The sequence below is a fragment of the Pelobates fuscus genome, chromosome 3 (assembly GCF_036172605.1).
Source record: "Pelobates fuscus isolate aPelFus1 chromosome 3, aPelFus1.pri, whole genome shotgun sequence".
Classification (NCBI taxonomy): Eukaryota; Metazoa; Chordata; class Amphibia; order Anura; family Pelobatidae; genus Pelobates; species Pelobates fuscus.
Genome location: NC_086319.1, coordinates 211,522,605 through 211,542,535, shown reverse-complemented (window position 1 = coordinate 211,542,535; position 19,931 = coordinate 211,522,605). Strand labels below are relative to the sequence as shown.

Genomic DNA, 19,931 nt, shown 5'->3' with positions numbered 1-19,931 from the left:
CGACTCAGACGCCAGCAAGGTGGAGTACTGGTTTGGGCTGGTATCATCAAAGATGAGCTTGTGGGGCCTTTTCGGGTTGAGGATGGAGTCAAGCTCAACTCCCAGTCCTACTGCCAGTTTCTGGAAGACACCTTCTTCAAGCAGTGGTACAGGAAGAAGTCTGCATCCTTCAAGAAAAACATGATTTTCATGCAGGACAATGCTCCATCACACGCGTCCAAGTACTCCACAGCGTGGCTGGCAAGAAAGGGTATAAAAGAAAAAAATCTAATGACATGGCCTCCTTGTTCACCTGATCTGAACCCCATTGAGAACCTGTGGTCCATCATCAAATGTGAGATTTACAAGGAGGGAAAACAGTGTCTGGGAGGCTGTGGTTGCTTCTGCACGCAATGTTGATGGTGAACAGATCAAAACACTGACAGAATCCATGGATGGCAGGCTTTTGAGTGTCCTTGCAAAGAAAGGTGGCTATATTGGTCACTGATTTGTTTTTGTTTTGTTTTTGAATGTCAGAAATGTATATTTGTGAATGTTGAAATGTTATATTGGTTTCACTGGTAAAAATAAATAATTGAAATGGGTTTATATTTGTTTTTTGTTAAGTTGCCTAATAATTATGCACAGTAATAATCACCTGCACACACAGATATCCCCCTAAAATAGCTAAAACTAAAAACAAACTAAAAACTACTTCCAAAAATATTCAGCTTTGATATTAATGAGTTTTTTGGGTTAATTGAGAACATGGTTGTTGTTCAATAATAAAATGAATCCTCAAAAATACAACTTGCCTAATAATTCTGCACTCCCTGTATATCTTAGGTTATTGGATCCATCTTTCTAACAGTCCTTATTGTGTCATGGGTCATTAAAATCTAACATGATCATATCAGCTGTATACTGTCATCAAATACAACTCAAGTTGAATAGGTTTGATTATAATAAAGCTAAACATACAGTAATTGTATGTTCTGTTGACTGATGTATTACCATGCTTGCCTAGATATTTAATCAGGTTTATGTGAAAATAGCCAGAATGTAAACAATACAGACATGTCTGGACTGGGGAAATTGTGTAGCCTGGTGGTTCAGTGGGCTGTTTGCACTTTCTGGCTGGTGCAGACCATATTTTTACTGTGAGTTCTGGCATTACTGAAAGCATTGCCAAGGTAACATGCAGCTACCCTCTCAGTGATTGGAGGTTGTAAGAGTAAAGCTCCCAATCCCATGAATTGAGTGTTGACACTGCATAGGACTGCATTTGATCTTCCTGTTAGGCCTTGACCATTATGGCCTACCATGCATTTGCCTGATTTGCCTGATGACAAATACAGGATCTAAAATTGAATTTGTCAGTGACATTTATACTGGCAATTATGTTTATAAAATATTGTATTAGATAGATAGATAGATAGATAGATAGATAGACAGACAGATAGATGGATAGGCTATAGTGAATGGTTTATGAATAATATACAGTAGGATGTTGTGTTGTTCTGCTTAACAATATAACATGCATGGATTTATTAAAGGATCACTCTAAGCACCATAGATGGGACTTTAAAATAGATTAAAGTAAGATCAGTTTCAAAAAAACCTCCAGGACAGTACTTTCAAATATAAATACCTCTTACAGAAAACAATGATTTCATACTGTCAAATCCTCTAAATTATTCCCAGTTAAAAGATATGGTTAAAGACGGACCTATGCTTGGATACTAGTTGATTAAAGGATACATATTGGGTGAAACAACTTTTCAACTTTAACCCCTTAAGGACGTAGGACGGTTCAGGACCGTCATCGGCATTTTTTCATTGCCGACCGACGACGGTCCTGAACCATCCTAAATTTAAAATGTACTTACCCGATCGCCGTCATTCCCCCGGCGGCGATCGGCGGTGCTCCCGTTGTGGGGAGACTGCCTGCAGCCCAGACAGTCTCCCCATGGCGGATTAGGACCCCTGGGGCCATGTGATCGCCCAACAGAGCGACCACATGGTCACAATAGGTGTCTATGTGTCTGCCTGCAGGGGGACTGTCTGTGCTGACAGGCAGTCTCCCTGCATGTGTAAAAAAAAAAAAAATTAAAGTTATAGTTAATAAAAAAAATATTATTATATATACCTATATAATATATGTCTATATATCATATATATAATGTCATGCTAAGTGTATTTTTATATTACTATGTACATATATTAATATAAAAATACACTTATAATTAAATTACACACGTATATATATAATATATATAATAACTATATATATTGCATATATATTATTATAAAATACAAATAATAAGTAATTTAAATTAAATTAAACATGTAAAAAATAATAATAAAAATTAAAAAAAATATATATATCTATACGAAATTTTATTCTAACTGTATTTTGATATTAATATATATATATATATATTGATATCAAAATACACTTAGAATGAAATTCTAAATAAATAAAAAGAATACGAACTATTCATATGTCCATATACAAAATTACATAAATAATTATATAAATATACACGTAGACTTCAAATATATAAATATGCATATATATTTAAATTCTTCATGCATATTTATGTAATATTTTGACATAATTAAGTTATTTTATTGATTGCAATTTAAGGGACCTGCCTACCAACCCAGGCCGAAAGTCCAGAGAATTTAATTTGCTATCACTGTATTTTACCCTGTAACGTTCTACGACACCCTAAAACCTGTACATGGAGGGTACTGTTTTACTCGGGAGACTTTGCTGAACACAAATATTAGTGATTCAAAACAGTAAAACATATCACAGCAATGATATTGTCAGTGAAAGTGACTTTTTTGCATTTTTCACACACAAACAGCACTTTTACTGATGATATAATTGTTGTGATACATTTTCCAGTTTTGAAACACTAATATTTGTGTTTAGCAAAGTCTCCTGAGTATAACAGTACCCCCATGTACAGGTTTTATAGCGTTTTTGAAAGTTACAGGGTCAAATATATGGGTCAAATATTTTTACATTGAAAATGGCCAGGTTGGTTACGTTACCTTTGAGAGCGTATGGTAGCCCAGGAATGAGAATTACCCCCATGATGGCATACCATTTGCAAAAGAAGACAACCCAAGGTATTGCAAATGGGGTATGTCCAGTCTTTTTTAGTAACCACTTAGTCACAAACACTGGCCAAAATTAGCGTTCAATTTATTTTTTTACTTTTTTCACACACAAACAAATATGAACACTAACTTTGGCCAGTGTTTGCGACTAACTGGCTAATAAAAAGTCTGGACATACCCCATATTGAATACCCTGTGTTGTCTACTTTAAAAAAATATGTACATGTGGGGTGTTATTCAGCGATTTATGACAGATAATAGTGTTACAATGTCACTATTGATACATTTTAAAAATGTATGTTTTGAAACCGCAATATCCTACTTGTACTTATAGCCTTATAACATGCAAAAAAATAGAAAAAAGCATGTAAACACTGGGTATTTTTAAACTCAGGACAAAATTTTTAATCTATTTAGCAGTTTTTTTAATTCGCTTTTGTAGATGAGTAAAAGATTTTTCACATAAAAGTCAAAAAACATGTATTTTTTTCAATTTTTCATCATATTTTTTCATTTTTTAAAAATTAAATTACATGAGATTATATAAATAATGGTATGTAAAGAAAGCCCCTTTTGTCCTGAAAAAAACAATATATAATTTGTATGGGAACAGTAAATGAGAGAGCGGAAAATTACAGCTAAACACAAACACCACAAAAGTGTAAAAAGATGCCTGGTCGCAAATGTACAACATCGCAAAAACAGTCCGGTCCTTAAGGGGTTAAGACTGCATATAATTAATTAAAACTATTTTAATGTCACACAGCCATAATGCAATAATCAGCCACAATATTAAAACCACAGACATGGGATTTGAATAACACTGATTATATTGTTACAATGGTTCCTGTTAAGGGGTGGCATATATTATACAGTAAGTAAAGAGTCAGTTCTTGGATTTCATTGCTCAGTTCTCTGCCATTGAGGAGTTAAATTACCTTTGTTTCTGTTTATGTAACCCTAGCAATTTTCAAACATATGTTAACTTACTTAAGAAGTGTATATCTCCCTCTCTGTAAATTGAACTTTAGTCACACATAGATAGCACCTGCAGGGTTTAGAAAGTTATTAACAGGGCAGGAAATAAGAAATCCTAAATTAAACAGACTGTGCAATAAAGGAAATGTAAACATTAGATGACTCTTTGCAGAAAGTGTTTAGTAAGACTGTGCAAATCACATGCGGGAGGTGTTACTAGGGCTCTGTAAACAAAGTGATTACCCCTTAATGGCAGATAATTGAGCAGTGTGACTGCAGGGGCATGGTCTACCAACACTGCTTCATTAAGCTAAAATTGTTTTGGTGACTATACAGTCCCTTTAAATCATCTATTTGTAAAAGACAGGAATTAGCAAAGTGCTTGGTAACATGCATTATTATCTGTATAACTCCGAGACCTAATTCCTACATTATCTTCAACAGCAATGGCCTGCCATTAGACATATAGCTTTTGATTCAAAACAAAGGTTATGATATAATAATGAATAGTGCAGATTATGTCAACAGAGATTTTTCAGATTTATATATAACTAAGTATGTCGATTTGATCCAATGATTGGACATATGAAGATTTTTTAAAATAAGATTCCTCTTACAAACTTAATCTGCAATAGAATTTGTAGAAAAATTTTAGTATCAAAACCATGCAAATACCCAATGATCTTCAAAAAGTCTAGGCAATAGGCTTGTCCTTCTTCTTCTTCTTCTACCATTTATTCATTAAACCAAGTAAGATTTGGACATATTTGACAGGCTTTCGAGATCACAGGCCTTAGAGAGAGGCGATACCTCTTATCTTTACGCTGTAGAGATGGAGGAGGAAACAGGTGTCTTGTTCTGTCTTTGGATGTAGAGAAAGCATTATACAACCATTACAGAATCTATGGGTATGCAGCCTTGTTATACAATGAGCTTCAGTATTGGATGGTAAAAGTAATAGCTCAACCTTACTGTTTCTTTTCAACTTCAGTGCTAACTTCCATTCACTGGCTTTTTGTTGAGCATACACTGGTGTTATACGTCACGCTTACTCTGTGTCATTGCATGGAAATTCTGGATGCATCCATTTGAATTATCAGAAACAAGGCTTATTTGTGAATGGTTTTACTTTTTTGGACTAGCAAGAAAAAGTATCTTATTTTTTAAAAAAAAAAAAAAGCTGCAAACATCATTCCAAAACATTTATGGTTTCAAAATTTCAAGCTGGTCTCCACGTGGTCCTTGATCTATTATATTCTGGTATTGACCTTGGCTTTGCTACTCACTCTGCATTTATATTTAACCCTTTTCTGTGTTGTTTACCTGTCTGTCTGATTAACGTGTACCTGACTCTGACTAGTTCTCGTTTTTGCTGTCTCTCTGTTACCCTGACCTTGGCTCGTTACTGACTACGCTTTTATTCCTGTTTAATGTTAAGTCCTGCCATGCTAAGGCCATATTATTTACTTTGTTTTGTCCCTTGCTGTTCTGCACTCTGCGTGTTGGGGTATTACACCGTGACACAATCTTTCACCAACTGCATGTTGTACAAACCATTGAGATGCCATCTATTTCATCCTTTAAAAAGTATATTGACAACAAGTGTGAGTTTGAAAGAAAGGTAATGATAGTATGTAGGCATTTTGAACTGTTTGACAAGATTGGTTCACTTACTTGATCATAGGTATGGAATATAAAAATAGTACCTTCATGAGTTTGACTGGTATATTACCTCAGGTTTATTATGCTAAACCAATGAGTGAGCTAAACCCATGAGCGAGGATCGAGTTTGATTCTTTATCATATATCGAATATGCTAATAGTCTTCCCCTTTTATTTTCTTCCCTGTGCTAAACCATTGACTCAAAGGATGTTTTTCTTATTTTTATTTTTTCAATTTTATTATCATTTCAATATACAAAATACATATACATTTACAAAAGTTGCTTCTAAACTTGGAATAGTAAAAGCATTTATATTTATATTTGGAATGTACTACTTAGATGGTCCCTTGGTGTGTCCAAACATCAATTGTACAATGTCATATACGTTGAATTAACAAACAAATTGAGTAGCCGTTAAGGAAGAATGTTTTAACTAAATATGTTTTTCTATCTATCTATCTATCTATCTATCTATCTATCTATCTATCTATCTGTCTATCTGTCTGTCTGTCTGTCTATCTGTCTGTCTGTCTGTCTGTCTGTCTGTCTGTCTGTCTGTATGTCTGTCTATCTATCCCCATTTTTAGTCTCTGAGAAACATAACATTTACAATTATGTTATGTTATCAAAATAACGCAAATGAGTTGTGTAATAATATAATGCCTTACGGATTCTTGATTTTGGTGATATTGCTTACATTTCTGAAGTTTTCGTTTTCCTCGATATGATAATGACATATAAGGGGTGCATTCATTGGCATTCTGTGAAGTGCATTTGTAGGAGTTTGTGAAATATATTTTCATTAGAATAGATTTTATTAATGGCTATTGATAAAACACTTCACTTAAAAAAATGTAGTACTATTATTTGCCAAGTTTAATAGAATAAAAATCCCACACCCAAGTTATATCTTTACTAGCTAGGATGTGTAGTCACTATGAAATAATGTAGTTGTCCAACAATATTGCATCACTTCCCCGAAACATAGCAATTCTATAACAACATAAGCTAATTGAACGTGTCCTTACAATACCTTTTGCAATAAAGAAAGGTAACTGTTTTTTTTTTTTTTTACATTCTTTATTTATTTTTCTTTTCTGACAGATAACATCAATTTTGCGTAAAAGCATTGAACATATTTGGAGGAACAATCTTATAGCAATTAAACATTTGGCTTGTAGCTGTGTACACTTTCGGTCTCACGTATTGCTACGTTGCTAGAATAAGAACGTTTCCCTAATATTTAACTAAGTGTGGTGTCTGTAGTTACATACTTGTAGGCGTGTTTATAGTTTTGTGTCTACTGTGGGGAAAGTAGGAGGGGCGAAAACTTGGGCGACAAGTGAGCTGTCTTAGGTGCTGATTGTGTTGGTTCCCCCCCCCCCTTTTTTTTAAATATATGCATGTAGTGGTCGTGCAATTCATTACACCTGTGAGCATTTGTAGGGTAGCCTTTGTTGAACCTTAAAACTTTGCGTCATTAATATTAGGCTGTGGCCAGCATTGCCGTTGCTATGGCGGTAGTGTATTGGTCTTCGTCTGTATAGTCTGTGCTTCAACAGATTCTGCTGCTGTTGACTTTTGGTTTAGCTTTTACTTTGGTATGTTCAGGCGCAATCATGGGGTAGGTTGGGCTTATGTGTGGCATGTGTTGCCCCATGTGCTGCTCCCGCGTGGACTATCTTTGTTGCCTGGGTCATGTCATTTTTCCCCCCTTAGAGTAGTTTTCTCGTGTTCTGTTTTGAGAGGTGATGCGTGTGTGTCGAGGCTTCTGCTGTGTGTCCTCTTTTTGTCTAAGTTTTTGGCTTGGTTGCAGTGGGTTATACATTTAGTGTCACTTGTGTGATACATTGTGTCAGTAAGTATCGGAGAGGTGTGCCGCGTTTAGCTCTAATTGTTTAGGTGACCTCCACCTGTTCCTGTGCGGCTTGTTGTGTCTAATGTCCTGCTTGTATATGTGTGCTCTGCCGTGTGTCTTTTAGTTGCGTGAGCTCTAACTATTTTAGGCGGTTCTGGGTGTCGACAGGGTATCTGGATTATTTATCGTCTCCCGCAGGCAGTTGAGTCTGGTGTCTGGTATGTAGGCGGTTTTCGTCTCCTGGTGTTGTCTGTAATCTCTGTCCTCCTATCTCATGTACGTCAATTGTTTGGTACTTGAGTAATTCCCTTGTTTTTTTTCCTCGGCTTTCCTCTGACGTTTGTCTTCCCTCCCGTTTTGGTCACCAGTCTTCTGTCGTATTGTGTAGCCGTGTGAGTTGGTGCGGGTGTCTTCGAGTGTCCTGTCTCCTAGGTTCGTCAACGGTCTCGTGAAATGGGGGGGGGACAGATGGGTCAGTTATGTGGGGTGGCGGGGAAAGTCTTTTGTATCTGGTTTTTACTGTAGCTGTATGTCTGTCTGTCGGGGCGAGTGTGCCGATGCGGGCGCGCCCTCAGTCCCCTCCGGGATGTCTCTTGTGGCTCCTTTTGCTGTATATTCCATCCACGGGAACCAGGTCAGGGCACATTTATCCGAGCATCCCTGCATGGAGGCTGTCATAATTTCCATGCTGAATATCGATTCTACTCTTTCTACCCATTGTTGTAGGGAGGGTACCGCCGTGCTTTTCCACATTGTCAGGATAAGCGACTTCGCCACAGTTAGCAGGTGTATGATGAGGCCCTTTTTATAGTCCTTCAATAGTGTATGTGTGTGGTTAAGCAGTAGTGTCAGTGGTTGGAATGGGATGTCCGTTCCCGTGATGTCTTTGATCGTATGTTGTATCATTCGCCAATAAGGCTCGATATGAGTGCACGCCCACCAAATGTGGATACCAGTGCCTTCTTCTGCGCCGCATCTCCAGCACTCGCCTGAGACTGACTCATGCACATGCCGGAGGATATCTGGTGTCCTGTACCAGCGTGTCAGTATTTTATAATTGCATTCTTGGAACTTTGTGCTTATGGTCCCCTTGTGTGTTAGTAGGAAGATATTTTGCCACTCAAGTTCCATAAGTTCCACCCCTGTCTCTCTTTCCCATCGTTCCATAAAGCCTAAGGGGTGCTTGTCTCCGTTGCTCTGCAGCGTGGAATATAAGTGCGATACGGCGTGCGTGAGGTGTTGTCTAGCCGCGCAAAATTGTTCCAGGTGTAACAATGGGTGATGTAGGTGATTCTTGCCTGTTATAGTGGTGAGGTAGGTTTTTAGTTGATGGTAGCGGAATTCGGCCAGTCTGCTTGGGTAACTGTTTTTATTTCTCCTGAGGTTTACTTATCATACCATTATTAAAGCTACTAGTACCATTATAGATAAACAGTGCTTTTTATTTCTAAAATTAGAGTTACTTATCTTTAACTGTTTTCACTTACTTTGTCTATACTTATAGCTCTCTATATTGATACATATGTGTGTGCACACTTTTAAAGCATAGGGACAGTAAAAGTGCTTTGATTCCTGGTAGTACATTGTACATGCTTTTGCACAATATTTGACTTCCTTTAGCGTATGTGGTTAAAAATTAATTTGTTTCACTTTTGTTTAATTTATTTATCAAAGTATAATTTCCGTCAAAACATTATAATCATAACATCTATTATAAAATAATGTTAACAGTGATGAGTTATTTTAGCCATTTAATTGTACAACTATATGCCATTTTGTATATCTGCTATCTACCTGCGTAGTGTATATATATATATATATATATATATATATATATATATATATATCCTATATAATATATATTATAATATATATATTATTTAAAAAACAAATATGTGTCTATATACAAACAATACTAGCATTATGAGCATGATAATTGTTCATACACTTCTTTACATTTACTTGGTGGATGAAGTTAACACTATTGGCCAGAAGAGGGCAATCCTGTCATCCAATCATTTCTTTAGCTGCATTGGTGGATTTGCTCATATAATTTTTCCTCTCTCCTCCCCCTGCTCAGCAAATCACCCTCCCATCTTTCCTCCGAGACACAAAGAAGAGATGTTGTTCTGATGAAAATCCTGTGGATATATTTTTTGTTCTTGTTTGGATTTTATTCCTCTTGAAGGCCAAATATCTAATATTTAATATTCTAGGATTATACATTACATATATGACATCACATTCAAAGGAAAGGATTTAAGATATGGACTTCCGAAGATTTTTACTGGCTTGGAAATGGCAAGTAGTGTGTATATGTTTCCTTTGTAGCTGGGGCTGGGTCTCTGGGCAGCTTCGTTATTCTATTCTGGAGGAGTCAGAGTCAGGGACATTGGTAACAAATATAGCTCAAGATCTGAGGATTAAACCTGTAGATATCTTTCAGGGCAGATTGCATTTTAGGTCTGAAGACTCAAAGTATTTTGCTTTGAATAAGGCAAATGGAGCATTGACTGTAAATGAAAGGATTGATAGAGAAACACTATGTGAATCTAGTTTAAACTGCGTGTTGCATATAGAATTAGTAACTGAAAACCCTTCAGAGATACATAGTCTGGAAATAGTGATTCTAGATATAAATGACAATTCTCCATTTTTTCTTATTCGTAATCGGATTATTGAAATTACAGAGGTGTTTGCAAGCCCTGGTGTTCGCTTTGCCTTGGAGATTGCACAGGATTTAGATGTTGGTATAAATGGTATAAGGCATTATATATTAGATCCAACCCCTTATTTTTCATTGTCTGTGAAGAATCGTAAAGACGGAACTCTTATTCCACAACTGATATTGGAAAAGCCACTAGATAGGGAGGGACAAAGAGAACACAATTTAGTTCTTACTGCAGTTGATGGTGGGGAACCTACTAGATCAGGATCCTGTCAAATAACAATAATTGTATTAGATATTAATGATAATCCACCAGTGTTTAATAGGGAAGCTTACAAAGTCAATGTGAAGGAGAATATACCTTTAAATACAGTCATTCTAACAATCAACGCAACTGATTTGGATGAAGGCACAAATGGTGAAATTGAATATTATTTTGATGACCACACATCTGACTCTGCAAAGAATTTATTTGGCTTAAATACACAGACTGGTGAAATTTCTGTCATAGGAATAATTGATTTTGAAGAAGCAAATTTTTATGAACTGTCTATTACAGCTGTAGATAAAGGATCACCTAAACTAGAAGGTTCCTGTCTTATCACTGTAGAAATAGAAGATGAAAATGATAATGCCCCAGAGATTACCTTTACCTCAAGGATAAATAACATACCAGAAAATGTTCCAGTAGGTACTGTGGTTGGATATGTGGCTGTGAGAGACAAAGATTCTGGAAAGAATGGAGATGTACAACTTGATGTGTCCCCAAACCTCCCATTCAAAATATTGTCCCTTAAAAATCGCTTTTCACTCATCACAGATGGATTCCTGGATAGGGAAACAAAGTCCCAATATGTTATTGAACTCACAGCTTCTGATTTAGGAATGCCTGTACTGCATTCTCAGGCTAGAATATTAGTCAATGTTTCTGACATTAATGATAACCCTCCATCATTTTCTCAACCTATATACAATGTTTTCATTAAAGAAAACAATGATCCCGGTACTTTTCTTAGTTCAGTGTCAGCTTTTGATTTAGATGAGGGAGTTAACTCAGAGCTTATTTACTCTGTTGTTGAAAGCCAAGCAGAGAGTTATTTTGTCTCTTCCTATGTTTATATTAACCCCAGTAATGGTAATATGTATGCTCAATGTTCCTTTGACTATGAGCATATTCAGGTTTTGCAAATAACAGTACGAGTTGAAGACTCTGGATCTCCAAAATTATTTTCTAATACATCTGTATTTATTTTTATTTTGGATACAAATGACAACTACCCTGTGATACTTAATCCAGGGGTCTCTGGGGATTTTATATTTCAAGAGAAAATACCGAAAGCAGCAACTGTTGGTTTTTTGGCCACAAAATTATCAGCTATTGATAAGGACTCAGGACATAATGCATGGTTAATATTTAGTCTTGTTGAGCCTGCCAATTCCTCTTTGTTTCAAATATCTCCTTATACTGGAGAAATCAGAACTATCCGAGGATTCCAAGAAAGTGATAATACTGAACAACAGCTTCTGATTTTAGTCAGTGATCATGGAGATCCACCATTGTCAACTACAGTAACGGTACTTTTAAATATAGCAGATGATTTGTTAACCGAAAGCCATAAATCTCAGGATGTTATTACAAATTCCAAACCCCAATCTGATTTAACATTGTATCTAATTATTTCACTAGTGGCTATTAGTTTAGTTTCTATTATCACTTTCATCATATTGGTTATTAAATGTTTGCGAAAAGAAGATTACAACAGTTCTAGCTGTTGTTCTCTAAACAGACAACAATCCAAACAGTATTCAGAGCAGTATCAGCCAACATTATTCTTGAACACAGATGGGACCTTAAAATATATGGAAGTAAGGATGGTACCAGCAGAACCTCAAAGACAATGCTACCAAACTTGTATAAATCCAGAGAATCCTAATTCCTCTTTCATGAATCCGCCAGACAACCCACAGTTACAAGATATGGTAAACAATACTGAGCCTTCATCAGATACAAGCTGGATAAATGATTTAAACCAGGTGAGGTCTATTACATTATTTCTAACTCTACCAATTTTTATAATTTTGAATATGTTCCAAAATATAAGTCATACTTATGGTTTAAGTGTAATATTTGTTTGCTTGCCTTAAATTGTATTTATATTGATAATTTATGTAGAGAATGAATTCCCTTTTATAAAGTGTTTCTGTACATTTATTTTGGGCAGCACTATTTCACCTATGTCAAATGGTAGGCTCTATATATCTAAACTACATATTATTGAGACCTGAGTTACATTACAACCATCATGAGCAAATGTTGAGGAATTAATATTTACTAACTTGACTAATGCTATTGTTTAAATTACAATTTTATTGAAAGTTCATATAATGCTTTATTTTAAAATGTTTTTAAAACATTCTGACAGGTTTTGTGTTTGATCGGTTGCACATTTATGTTTTTATTTCATAAAAAAATGTTCTGCTTGCATATAATGCAGACATTTTTCAAATGTTTCATCTGAAATCAATTAACTATGCGTTCAAATACTGCAAACTTCACAACCTTAACATTACTCATGTTTCACAGAATTTGGTTCTAATAATATGGTAGATTTATTGTTCTATATGCTAACAATCCTAGCCTTGTGCATATTAGGATGAAAAATTTTAACAATTACAGAACAAATATATGTGTGTGTGTGAAATTATCAAATTCAATCTACCATACTATACTTTGTGGTACAGTGATAATTGTAGTAAATAATTCATAAATGTTGAAAGGTGTATAGGTATTCTATATATGTATTATTTTTGAATGTAAGATAATATGTAACAGTAATTCTTGATTTATTATACTGTTGCATTGCAAATAGACATCTTTATCCAGTTGAAATTTGAAGGTCACCAAGTTATAAACTAATTGTGGTTGATGGACTACTCCTGTAAAGTTAGAATTATTTTTCTCTATTTTAACTTCCAATTAAATTATGTTTAATATATGTATGTGTGCATGTGTACTGAATAATATGTATTTCAAACATTTTATTGTTCACTAAACATATATGCATATTATATGCATGCAGATGTTTAATTTCATCATTATTTTATTGTTTTCTAGCGCCTGCCCCTTCTCTCTCTATATCCAGATTTAAGTAAAATAATGTTGTAAATACAGTAAACAGCACACAATAGGAGTGCACTTACAAAAAATATAATACTCATTGTTGGTGTCAAAAATCTTCCAATATGTAAAAATATGTAAAATGAAAAAAGCATTATACACCATATAGTGCAAATCAAATGTGATAACGTTGAATAAGACAAAGCAAACACATTAAATTGCTTTAAGCTATAAAAAAACATAATCAAATGTGTTCTGGTGTCACTAGCCACTTACAAGAAAGAGCTTGGCTCTAACATACATGCACATTATCAAGGCTTGGAGTCCCTTTATCGCAATCCTCCTCAGCGTGCTATTTCCTGCACATTCACTACCCACTCCATGTAAGACATGTTAAATATCTAATATATATATATATATATATATATATATATATATATAAAATATATATATATTTATTTTCTTTACTGCTCCTCCTTTTTTTTCTTCAACTTTTTTTTTCCACTTCACTGCTCCTCCTGTTTTTTCTTCAACTGTTTTTTTTTCCACTTCACTTGTGAGCCAAATGGCAGGAAAATGTTCCTACCAGTGTACTGCAAAATATAAAAATATTACATTATGTATATGTTTTGCAGCACACTGATTGGCCCATTTTCCTGCCATTTGGCTCACAAGTGAAGTGGAAAAAAAAACAGTTGAAGAAAAAACATTTGCCTGAAATCTGTTTTTATTATACTTATTAAAGTGATCTAAACAGTGACAGCTCTCTTACGAATAAATTACATCAATTTGTGCAGAAATTTGCATGCTAAAAAACTGCCAAAATTCTAGTGACTGGAGAATTCTGGCTCTTTTCTTTACTGTGCGTTGACATACAAAATTGAGCATATTCAAAAATGACCTCTGGCAGTCTCCTACCATAGATTCTAGCTCTTGTCTGTTGTATAATTCTTCTCTCACCACCAATACTTCCAATTGGTACCCTTTTGAGAGAAATCCAATCTTCATTGTGTATTAATAGTGAATGTAATATCCCTGTGTCACCTCTTCCAAGAACTAACATCTTTATCCCCTTTATCCCCTTGTCCAGATAAATATATGACTAGCACTACTAAGGTATTCTACCCGATATTACAAATAAATGTGATTTACTTTCCCAAGGATGTAGCTGTGCCTTTCAGGTGCTGTATCTTTCCAACTATCTAAACAGAAACTCCCGTTGAAGATAATTCCGTATCTCCAATACACACAGACCTAATCAAGCACATACTAACTATATCTTAATATCTTCCCCAACATTGTCTATCTAGTTTAAGTCAATCACATTGATGGTGTTGCTATGGCAATTAAAAAAGAGCATACAGTGGTATTCTAGACTTAAATTCAAGTCACAAAATCACAAACAATATAACAGGGATGATATAATTGGAGGCAGGCATGATATCCCTGCAGATGTCCATAGTTTTTCGGCCACATATGTCTAGTGGCTGTTAGTATAGTTAGTTAGTAGGGACTACTTTGCCTGATGGTAAAGCCTGAGGATTGCAAAAGTTGACAAAATGCATAGTGCTGCCATTAACATTGTTCCAATCCCAGCATTTGTCACATCACGAATGACGGCTATAGGATTCAGGCTCCATCTGACATAGACCTCATTATTGTACTCTTGTGCATGTGTGAGAGTAGTGTGCTAAGATGGCTCCTGGCAACTGAAGCACCATGTGCTAAAGAGGATCTGCAGGACTTATCCACAGACCTCCAGAAATGAGACATCCACTTTAATTACTGCTTTTTACCAACAAGTTTGGAAACAGGTAATAGGTCTCTGTGTTATTTCTTATTCATAATTAGCCTAGGCCTTCTCAGTTTGAATTTAGAGTAGGAGATTGAGGAACAGGAACAGCTAATACGTTTTCACAAAAGGGCAATTCCCTTTTGCTTAAGACAGATTGGGGTGGACAAAGTTTAATTATAATTTTTTTTGTTTGCAGTATACTTACAACATTAAGGATGTATGATAAGTCAGGTAAATTATGTTACCATGAGTTTACCATGCATCATGAATGTCTAATAGCCGAGGGTATACATTTAATGTAACCAAATCAATTACAAAAAGATATAGATGAACAAACTGATTTTAGAAGACAATGCTTAATCTATTTTCTGTATTAAATAAATACTGAGGGCCTGCATTTCCACTAAAATCATAAAATTCAGGACCATGTTTTATTTTCTATAATGTATAAACATATACAGTATATTTTCTAAACTATAGTAATAATAAAAACAATGTAAAAGGCATTATAAGTTTTTTTAATTTTCTCATTCAATGTCATCAACCTAACAGGGATATTGAAAACAGATTGGACAATTTTCAATTTGATAATCAAAAGCTTTGATTAGGAAGGTTTAATATTTTTTTTTTATGTTTTAATTTGTTTCAAACCTTGGTGAATGAAATTAACAAGACTGGCCAGCAGAGGGCAACCCTGTCATCCAATCATTTCATTAGTTTCCCCAGTAGATCTGCTCATTCATCCTTCCTCTCTCCTCCCCACAGCTAACTGATTCACCCTCCCATCTTTTTCCTTGACACACAAAGAAGAAATCATATTCCAATAATAAGCACATTTTGATTGTTTGGATGGCATTTTTAAATAAAAAAATATGAATGTGTGAACAACAAACATGCTGGATTACTGAAGGACTGCATAGCATCATATTTCAAGAAAAAGGATTAAAGATATGGACTTCCTAAGATTTTTACTGGCTTGGAAATGGCAAGTAACGTGTATATATTTCATTTTTAGCTGTGGCTGGGTCACTGGGCAGCTTCGTTATTCTATTGCGGAGGAGTCAGAGTTAGGGACACTAGTAGGGAATATAGCCCGAGATTTGGGGCTAAAGCCTGCTGAAATATCTCAACTCAGATTGAATTTAGGCTCTATAGAAAGCAAAAAATATTTTTCTTTAAATAGGGCAAGTGGAGAATTGACTGTAAATGACAGAATTGATAGAGAAGGTTTATGTGGATACAGTGCTAGTTGTATATTGTATTTAGAATTGGAAACTGAAAACCCTTTGGTGCTGGTGCATCTGGAAATAGAGATTCTTGATATTAATGACAATTCCCCTTTTTTCTCAAGCTATAATCATAGTGTTGAAATCACAGAGCTGGTAACAAACCCTGGTGCACGGTTTGCTATAGAGATTGCACAGGATTTTGATGTTGGCATAAATGGTATTAAGCAGTACACGTTAAATCCAAATCCATATTTTTCTTTGTCTGTGAAGAATCGCAAAGATGGAACTCTCATTCCACAGCTGATATTGGAGAAGGCTTTAGATAGGGAGGAAAAAGCAGAACATAAGCTTTTTCTCACTGCTATTGATGGTGGGGAGCCAATAAGATCAGGGTCCTGTCAAATAACAATAACAGTATTAGATATTAATGATAATCCACCAGTGTTTAACCAGTCAACCTATAAAATCATTCTGAAGGAAAATGCCCCTTTAAAGACGGTAATAATAATTCTTAAAGCAACTGATCTTGATGAGGGCACAAATGGAGAAATTGAATACTCATTTGATCACCATACATCTGATTCTGCCAGAAAAGCATTTGATCTGAATGCAGTTACTGGTGAAATATATGTTACGGGAATTGTGGACTTTGAAGAATTTAATTTTTATGAGTTTTCTGTAAGGGCAGTAAATAAAGGATTACCTAGATTGGAAGGTAATTGCATGATCCAGATTGATATAGAAGATGCTAATGACAATACCCCAGAGATTACATTTAGTTCAATAAAGAATGATATACCAGAAAATGCTCCACATGGAACAATTGTTGGATTTATTAGTGTAAGGGACAAAGATTCTGGAAAGAATGGAGAAGTACAACTAAATGTATCCTCAAATTTACCATTTAAAATTAAACCTTATAAAAATTATTTCTCCTTGGTCACAGATGGGGATTTGGACAGAGAAAAAATATCTCAATATAATATTGCATTTGTTGCTTATGATTTAGGCATGCCATCCCTAAAATCACAAGGTGAGGTTGTACTAAGCATATCAGATGTTAATGATAACCCCCCCGTATTTCCCCAATCTGTGTACAATGTTTTCATTAGAGAAAACAATGACCCAGGTGCTTTTTTAAGGACCATGTCAGCATCTGATTTAGATGAAGGAATTAATGCAGAACTGATTTACTCTGTCGTCACAGGCCAAATAGATGGTCATCAAGTCTCCTCTTTTGTTTATATTAATCCCAGTAATGGTAATATATATGCTCAGCGTTCTTTTGACTATGAGCAGATTCAAGTTTTACAAATTACTGTTAGAGTAGAAGATTCTGGATCTCCAAAATTATATTCTAATGCTTCCATATTTATTTTTATACTGGATGCAAATGACAACTACCCCATTGTCATAAATCAAGAGAGCTCTGAAAATCTGATTCTTCAAGAGAAAATACCAAAATCTGCATCTGCTGGTTATTTAGTAACAAAACTATCTGCTGTGGATAAAGACTCAGGCCACAATGCTTGGTTAATTTATAGTCTTATGGAACCTGCCAATTCCTCTTTATTTCAAGTTTTTACCTACACTGGAGAAATCAGGACTATTCAAGGTGTCCAGGAAATTGATAATACAGAAAAACAGCTTGTCGTTTCAATCAAAGACCACGGAGATCCACCCTTGTCAACTACAGTCACTGTACTTTTAAATATAGGAGATGATGCTGCAATAGAAAGTCATAAATCGCAAGATTTGTTTGTGAATTCCAGTTCCTCATCAGATTTGACATTGTACCTAATTATATCACTAGTGGCCATCAGTTTGGTTTCAGTTATTACATTCATTATTTTACTTATGAGATGTTTAAGAAATGAGGACAGTTATAATAGTTCCTGCTGTTTTTCCCTAAGTCAATCACAATCCAAGCATTATTCAGAGAAATATCAACCAACACTTTACCTAAACACAGATGGAACATTAAAATATATGGAAGTTAGGATGGTTCCATCAGAACCTCAAGGACAATGTTACCAAACATGTTTACCTCTTGCTACAGATGAACCAAATTTTACTTGCTCTAAGCCTGTAGATGTTTCCCAGTTAAATGACATTGTTGATGGTCATGACACTGAATCAAGTGCAAATACAGGCTGGTTAAAAGACACAAACCAGGTTAGTTAATATTGTTTTCTATCTCTGATTACATTACTGAAATATTTTTCATATAAAATATACTTGCTGAAATTTCCATGCTGGTGTTTGATATGCTTGTAGGATTTCTGTTAACTACAGTGTGGTGCTCGGAAACAGTATACTGTCATCCCAGTGGGATTCATAAATGGTGTTTTGCTGCTTTACATTATTTTGCTCAAGCGAACATTAATATTGATATTTATCATGATCTATACGTATTGCCTCTAGAGGGAGAAAGAGAGAAGTTAGTTAAAATATGTAAAATGTCAGAAAGTCTTTAAGGAAAGCAGATAGTTGTCAGCCTATAAGAATCTATACATGTATTTCTAAAACATTATTAATCATCCATAATAGTGGTGACAATACTTTAGTAGCTAACTTTTATCCAATATCATTGCTCCCTATAATTATCAGAAATCTTGGAAAAATGCATTCACGCACAACTATGTATTAACATCATTAAAACTATCTAACCCCTGATTAATCAGGCTTTCATTCTCCTAAAAGCCCCAGAAAAATGAGAAATCTCAATGTATGCTTCCTGGTAAAATAGTTTAAAAAAAAAAAAAAAAAAACATTTCCTCACTGAAAAACTGATGTTTAATATACCTTATTCAAAACTGACTTTTAACAAATATTAGCTGTATTACATTCTCAAATAGACTAATTAAGTGTTTGATTAGATCTTTTTTTTTCAAAAATACTATTGCAATTGTTTGATTGCTTGTTATTCATTCTATCATTGTTTAAATTAAAATCCCAAGTCTCCAGTAAGATTCTTTTGAATACTGCACAATTAGAGCTATTTCTTTAGTTCTGCGTGTTAATTGTTGCATATTACATAGTTATGCTTTAGGAGGCTAGTAAACTCTTCAAATCATGTGTTCAAAACCTCACCAAGTAGAGTAGAATCACTCATTGCCAGATACAAATGAGCAGTCCTGTCACATTAATGTAAATGCATGTTTGGTTTATTTCTGCTTATGTTGATAACTTAAATAAAAGCAAACTATATGTGGGAGTAATAAAACATATTGTATTTTTAGAGTTGACACCTGCTTTAAGTCTGGGAAGTCTTTTAATAGGTCAGTAATAAATGTCTATTAGCTGGGAAAGTAAACTATTTAAATATTAGTCTCTTCTCTACATTTCAATCATAGAATCATTATAGACAGTTGAATAACATAGTAAAACAGGAGACCCCTCCTGCATACACTTTGGTTACTGTAGATACTCCTACAGCCAGCACTTGTTGTTCTTCCTAGAGTGTAGTAATGGATTGACTGATGTCACTCTATTCATGATGATATC

At 34.9% G+C, this 19,931-nt stretch overlaps 1 protein-coding gene across 15 annotated transcripts in view; it reads left to right on the top strand.

Moving 5' to 3' along the window:
* LOC134602740 (protocadherin gamma-A4-like) overlaps nucleotides 1-19,931 on the top strand; it is a 487,733-nt gene that overhangs the window by 331,959 nt on the left and 135,843 nt on the right. Inside the window, exon 1 of one of the 15 annotated variants that reach the window (XM_063447928.1) lies at nucleotides 16,033-18,599. The exons of the other annotated variants lie outside the window; for them this stretch is intronic. Within the exon in view, the coding sequence (XP_063303998.1) occupies nucleotides 16,146-18,599 (2,454 nt within the window). The 5' untranslated portion in view covers nucleotides 16,033-16,145. Of the gene's footprint in view, nucleotides 1-16,032; nucleotides 18,600-19,931 lie in introns of those variants that run through there. 15 annotated transcript variants of the gene reach the window in all.